Source organism: Panthera pardus, unplaced genomic scaffold, assembly GCF_024362965.1.
Source record: "Panthera pardus isolate Hobbes unplaced genomic scaffold, ASM2436296v1 HiC_scaffold_25, whole genome shotgun sequence".
Classification (NCBI taxonomy): domain Eukaryota; kingdom Metazoa; phylum Chordata; class Mammalia; order Carnivora; family Felidae; genus Panthera; species Panthera pardus.
This window is the reverse complement of record NW_026526821.1, coordinates 4,576,245-4,582,326: the sequence shown is the minus strand read 5'-3', so window position 1 is coordinate 4,582,326 and position 6,082 is coordinate 4,576,245. Positions and strand designations below refer to the sequence as shown.

Here is a 6,082-nt window from a genome sequence, read left to right as displayed (position 1 = left end):
GGTTCAACAGGGTCTAGGGTGGGTAGCCACCACCTAGCCCCAAGACTCTGATTACCCGATAGTTTTCTCCTGCAGAACCCGAGCTGGATCAAGCATTGGTGGGCAAGGAGGGATTCTGAGTCGTCTAACGTTCTGATTACCAGCAGATTAGTCCTAACTAGCCTTTCCTTAATTAATGTAAGTTTTCGTTTTTCTTTCTTTCTTTCTTTCTTTTTTTTTAACTCCAGCACCTGGAGCAGAGCCGGGCGCATGCTAGGCAGTCAATAAATATTTGCCGAATGAATTAGCTTTGTTGAAAACCTATCTCTGTATGAAACGAAAGAGCTTTAAGGGGTACCCCATGAGATCTGCTTGATAGCTGACCAGCCTGCAGCGCCCCACAGGGGCAGAGAACTGACTAGACCCGCTGAGTATCAGCTCGGAACGACTTCTCTTAACTAGTGGTTCCAGCTAATTAAAGTCTGCGCCCGATCTCAGCCAGAGCTCATGGCGGTCCACTGATGGGTTTGTGGACTTGCAACCCATCACCCCGCCTGTGGGGCCCTTCCTTGGAAAGATGCTTGTTTGTCCATGAGGTAATTAACCAGTTGAGACTGGGGGGGGGGGGGGGGGCGAGTATTTTTCCCAAACGCTCTTAATTACAGTCTCTGGAACAGATCCGCCAAAGGTGGTTTCCTGATTAATGACTGCCTGAGGTTACCATCCTCAAACTATTAAGCCCTTGGAAATCGCCTGTGGCTGGATCATTAATACCCACGCATAGACCCTCATTTCATTCCGCCGAGTATCTGCAACTTAGCGGTCTGGTTTTCAGCTTTATTTTACCGAGGATGCTGGAGCCGAGGAGGGGTATGGACCCCCTCGGAGAACCCATACCCACCCTAACCTGTGGCTAGCTCGCTCACTCGTTTTGTTCCTTGGCACCCGCCAGGGCCCCCGCCCCTCGCTTCGCCCCAATCCTTCCAAACAAGGTTCCCTCCTGCCACCTGCCGGCCCACTAGGGTCTGCGCCACGGGCTCAGCGCCACAGCGCAGCTCGCGGGGAGGCGCCCCCGCCTCCTTACTGCACATGCCCGGCTGAAGTCCGGGCGCGCAACTTTGCAGAACCTCTCCGCCGCGTCCCTCCCCGCCTCAGTCTCCTCATTCCTCTCCCAGGCGAGAGGACCAGCGGAGGCACCTCTCCCGGGTCTTAGACCGCAGAGTCTGAGACTTAGAGAGAGGAGCCTGGGAGGAGACAGACTCTCTCTTCCCCCTTTTCCCATCCCTTCTTCTTGCTCAGAGAGGCGAGCGGAGGCGCGGAGCTTTAGAAAGTTGAGTGGTCAGGAAGGTAGGTGCTTCCCTTTTTCCCCCTCACACCGAGGTGGGGCTGGGACCTCCGGACCCAGCTTCTCACCTCGTGGGGTGCACCCTTTTCGGCTGCAGCAGCCGATGCGCATCGGAGCCGCTCTCTGCAGAGCCAGAGGGCGGGTGGGCTTCCCGGTGTGCGCCTAAGAGAATGGATCGTAGGTCCCGGGCTCAGCAGTGGCGCCGAGCTCGCCACAACTACAACGATCTGTGCCCACCTATCGGCCGCCGGGCAGCCACCGCGCTCCTCTGGCTCTCCTGCTCCATCGCGCTCCTCCGCGCCCTTGCCACCTCCAACGCCCGCGCCCAGCAGCGCGCGGCCGCCCAGCAGCGCCGGAGCTTCCTTAACGCCCACCACCGCTCCGCCGCCCAGGCGTTCCCCGAGCCCCCCGAATCTGACCAGGAGCACGAGGAGGCAGACCTCGAGCTGTCCCTCCCCGAGTGCCTAGAGTACGAGGAAGAGTTTGACTACGAATCCGAGAGCGAGACGGAGACCGAGTCTGAAATCGAATCCGAGACCGACTTCGAGACCGAGCCTGAGACCGCCCCCGCCACTGAGCCCGAGACCGAGCCCGAGGACGAGCGCGGCCCCGTGGTGCCCAAGCACACCACCTTCGGCCAATCTCTCACCGAGCGTCTGCACGCTCTGAGATTGCGGAGCCCCGACGCCTCCCCGAGTCGCGCGCAGCCCAGCACTCAGGAGCCCCAGAACCCCAGGCAGGGGGAGGAGCCCGAGCCCGAGCCCGAGGACAAGGATCCGAGGGACCCCGAGGAGACCGAGGAGCCAAAGGAGGAGAAGAAGAAGCAGCAGCGCCGCTGCAAGCCAAAGAAGCCCACCCGCCGCGACCCATCCCCGGAGTCCCCTTCCAAAAGGGGACCCATCCCCATCCGGCGTCACTAATGGAGGACGCCGTCCAGATTCTCCTTGTTTTCTTTGACTCAGGTTAGTTGCCCACCGCTAAACTGGGGAAGCCTGGGGTCGGTGTGGGAGCCCGCGGGAGGAGAGGAGGGAGAAGGAGAGGCAGGTTAGGAGGAAGGCGGGAAGACAGCAGGCTCAGCTAGCCAGCCCGGGAGGTGGGTGGGGGTGCCGCCGGCAGGCTGGGAAAGGCTCCCCTGGGCGCCGGGACGGCGCCGGGGGCGCCCAGGTGGCCAAAGGCTTGTTGCACGACGGTGCGCTCCTGGCGCCGGGCTGGAGACAGCCTGAGGTCTCCGAGCTGGTGTCCAGGACGCGCGCCCAGAATCCCCGGCGCGCCCCAGGTTTCCAGCTGCACACCGAAAAGGCACGGGTAAGTCACTTGTTTCATGCGCTCTTTCCCCCCTCTTAAACACTGGCCTCGAACCGGTTGGCCTTGGCAGGCGCCCGAAACGTGGTTCGGAGGTGCGCGCGCCAACTTTCACCGTGCCAGAGCGGCCGCGCCGTAGCGACACTGTTGCAATGTGCGAAAAGTAATCACACCGGGATTGGGCGAGAACTCCGGAGACTGCCGGCTCCGGGGAAAAGTCGCGCGCGGCGCTTTAAGACACTCCGAGCCTGGAGCCCAGGTCCCAGCGCTGCCAATTTGGAGTCGCGGGACCTCGGCGCCAGTGCTCCCCGCGGCTGTGCGCTAGTCCTGGCCGCCACCACCCCTCTCCGGGCGCTCACGGGGCGGGAGTCCGCTGCAAAGAGCGTGCGCACCTGCCCGCGCGCTCCAGAGCCGACCTCCTCGGGACCGCCCGCGGTTCCCCACGAATCACGCGTACTTGGAGGGCTGGCAGAGAAGGTACGGGAGTCTTAGGGGGTGCCCCTACCGGCTACCAGGGTCAGTGGCGCGGGCTTGGTCACGTCGGGGCATCGCTAACCTTTTGGCGCAGCTGATCTGGCGGCGGGGCCGGGTGCAGCCTGGCTGGAGAGGTCTGGGGCTGTTTGCGCACGGACCTGGGGATAGAAGAGAGGGGCTAAGAGGCCCGCGAGGCGGTGCCGAGCGGAAAGGTAAAGCGGCACAAGGAACGGGGCTGGAGAGGGGATCGCGTCTTTCATCGGGGTACCCTACAATGCGTCCCCAAAGAGCACGGCACTACCGCGCCGGGGAAAGGTGTTGGATCCGATCCGACGCAAGTCCTTGGGGGATCGGTCAAGAGGGGGCAGGGGCCGGCGGCTTCGGCAGCCTCGGGGAGGGGAGGCGGCGCACCGGCCATTTTCGGCTCGGGTGGAGCTAAGTTTGGAATCCGTAACCTGGAGGTGAAACCGCCCTGGTGTCCGAGCACAAAAACGGCTGCAATCCGGTCACGCATCTTCGGTGCGTAAAGTGTGTCATCTTCGGTGCGTAAAGTGTGTCTTACCTGCCAATCCTGGAGGAAAAGACTGACAAATGAAATGTATTTTACAGAACCTCACCCGGCATGGAAATTGATGTTTTCTTGGTGCGCGCGTGCGTCTCGCTTTGCGCGGGTTTGGGCTAGTCTGCGGAGAATGATTTGGGGGAAGGGGGGGGTGAACCGTTTTTAGGCTCGAAAGGAAAGGATCAGTCGGGTTCTTAAACTCCTAGGGGAAGGATGAGGCCGGAAGGAACACACTTTTCATGGTCCTCCTTCCAGGTCTCTTCTCCGGGAAAGGCGTCGCGGCGCCCCAGAACTTAGTTATGCTGGCTGCGGCGCGCAAATGGCTGCTGGATGCCTGTGTGTCTTCATTAGTATGGACCCGGAGGGCCGTTTGGTAGCAGGGGGCTTCCCTGGGCCGCGGGGAGGGGTCAGAAGTCGGAGGCTGCCGAGGTGGCGCAGCAGGGCCAGGCGCGCGCTGCCTTTGGCTTACCGGTGTGAAATTGCCTAAGTGAGATGGAGCTCTCCGAAGTTGAAATTTCTACTTCAGGTCACCAGCGGGCATATGGCTCCTTTCTGTGGCATTACGTGTTATTTTTTTCCTGTGGTAACGTCTTAGCAGCCTGCGTTCACCAAGTGCGACGTCTTTGGTGAATCTGCACAAGAAGCCAGGGTTTGCCTGGCTGGTTTTGGTGTGCTTTTTCCGTGCGGGAGCTGTCTTCCCAGACCGGGTGGTGGGGGCGGGGGGCGGGGGGGGGGGGGTCCGCTCGGCCTGCAGAGCTAGGGTTTTCATTGGAGGAATTAGCATGTTGCCGTGTCGCAGGGAGAATACACGAGGTTTTTAGGAAGTCCTCAGCGCCCCAGCCCACAACGTTCACCTCGGTCTTGGTCTGTGTTTGAACAAAAGCCTGGATGTTGAGACACTTGCTTTCCTGACTGTCAGCAATACACATCAAGCTCATTATTGGGGGTGGAAGTCCCCCGTCTAGGAACACACAGATAGTCTGCGCTCTTTCATAAAGTGCCTCCGTTGTGAAAGCCTGTGACCCACCCACACGCCCCTCCCCCACTCAGCTCCCTTCCCCCACCCTCCGCCCCACCCAACCTCCCCCACCCCCACCCCCACCCCTCCAGCCCTGTGTCAGGGCGGAACAGCCATCAGAGATGATCCAGAACCGCTGAGAAATATGCCAGACCCACCCACCCACCCCCGCCCCCGAGGAAGTGCCCCCCCCACCCCCCCAAGGAAGAGATTTTGCCCTACAGACACTTCAAACCCTCTAACTACCTGAGACACTGGGGCTCCACTACCTTTTTCTTTTCCCCAGAGGCATTTCTGGCAAGTTCTCCCAAGCATTCCCGACTCACTAGGCTCCAAATTGGCCCTTTGTCTCACCCAGTAGAACTGGGGTTAGCATTTGAATGGGCTCACTTGGCTCCTTCAGTTTAGGTGGGGTGTGTCTGGTGAGGAAATACGCTCAAAAAAAAAAAAAAACCCTGCAGGTTGAGCCCATAAGTGAATTACTAGCCTGTTGTGGTTATTTCTCAGGAGGGGGGGGAGGGGAAGGAGGGGAGGAGGAGAATAAAGCTACTTAAATGTGATGGTCTGCTCTGGCATTAGGATTTTCCTTTGCTCCGTGGATCATTTACTTAATAGAAATTTGCTTTTTCTTGGACAGAGGTCCTCTTAAAACTCAACTTTCTGAGTTGGAAAATTAGAGCAGTGGTCACATGCTGTGTGCTGTCCAGCCATCTGGCCCAGGTTGACCTCGAAAGTTTGGCAAACAAAACTTTTCATTTATGTTTATCGGAACTCAAGAACCGGGAAGTGTAAAGTTTGGAATTGTTTTAAGAGGATGTTTCTTTAACGCACTCGAAGCTGGTTTTCGCCCCCTGGAACTGCTTACAGCCATTTCACTCTTTAGCCCTCACTTTTAGCAGCTGGGATGGAAGAGTTCATGAGGAAGCTGAAACTTCCATGTGGGTAAGAATGAGGTCTTTTTTTTTTTTTTTTTTTAAATAATCTGAATGGAGTTTACTCAATTTACCTGTGTTATCACCGCTCTTCCTGCAGACGGAAGCTATTGAGAGGAAACTGAGCAGAAACCATGGTGTAGGGGAAAGCATGTATCTGTAACAACAACAACAAAAAACCAATTACTAAACTCAAATTAAGCTTCCAGAGGTGAGACGCCGGCTCAAGGGCTGCCCTGCTCTTAGAAATTGCCCAGCAACAGGGATCAGGCTCTCCCATTATATCTTTAATCCCCCTGTTCCAGAATGAGGGATGGGACACCTCGCCCTCCCTTCGGGGTTTTGACATTCATGACCATTTCCTGAATCTTGCTGCCCCACGAGTGGACAGCAGGACCTGTAAGCCCCAAGGACCTCTAGGCCTGGGCCAGCCCCAGCACCTCACTGCCTCAGTTTCCTCACACGGACAA

General features: G+C 58.2%; 1 protein-coding gene across 2 annotated transcripts in view; it reads left to right on the top strand.

Moving 5' to 3' along the window:
* Positions 1-1,055: 1,055 nt before the first annotated feature.
* LOC109253466 (neuroendocrine secretory protein 55) overlaps positions 1,056-6,082 on the top strand; it is a 61,551-nt gene continuing 56,524 nt past the window's right edge. Inside the window, exon 1 of one of the 2 annotated variants that reach the window (XM_019426414.2) lies at positions 1,056-2,286. In XM_019426414.2, coding sequence (XP_019281959.1) covers positions 1,495-2,244 — 750 coding nt within the window. In that variant the 5' untranslated portion in view covers positions 1,056-1,494 and the 3' untranslated portion in view covers positions 2,245-2,286. The remainder of the gene's footprint in view (positions 2,287-6,082) is intronic. The other variant, XM_053890098.1, reaches the window with a different exon arrangement.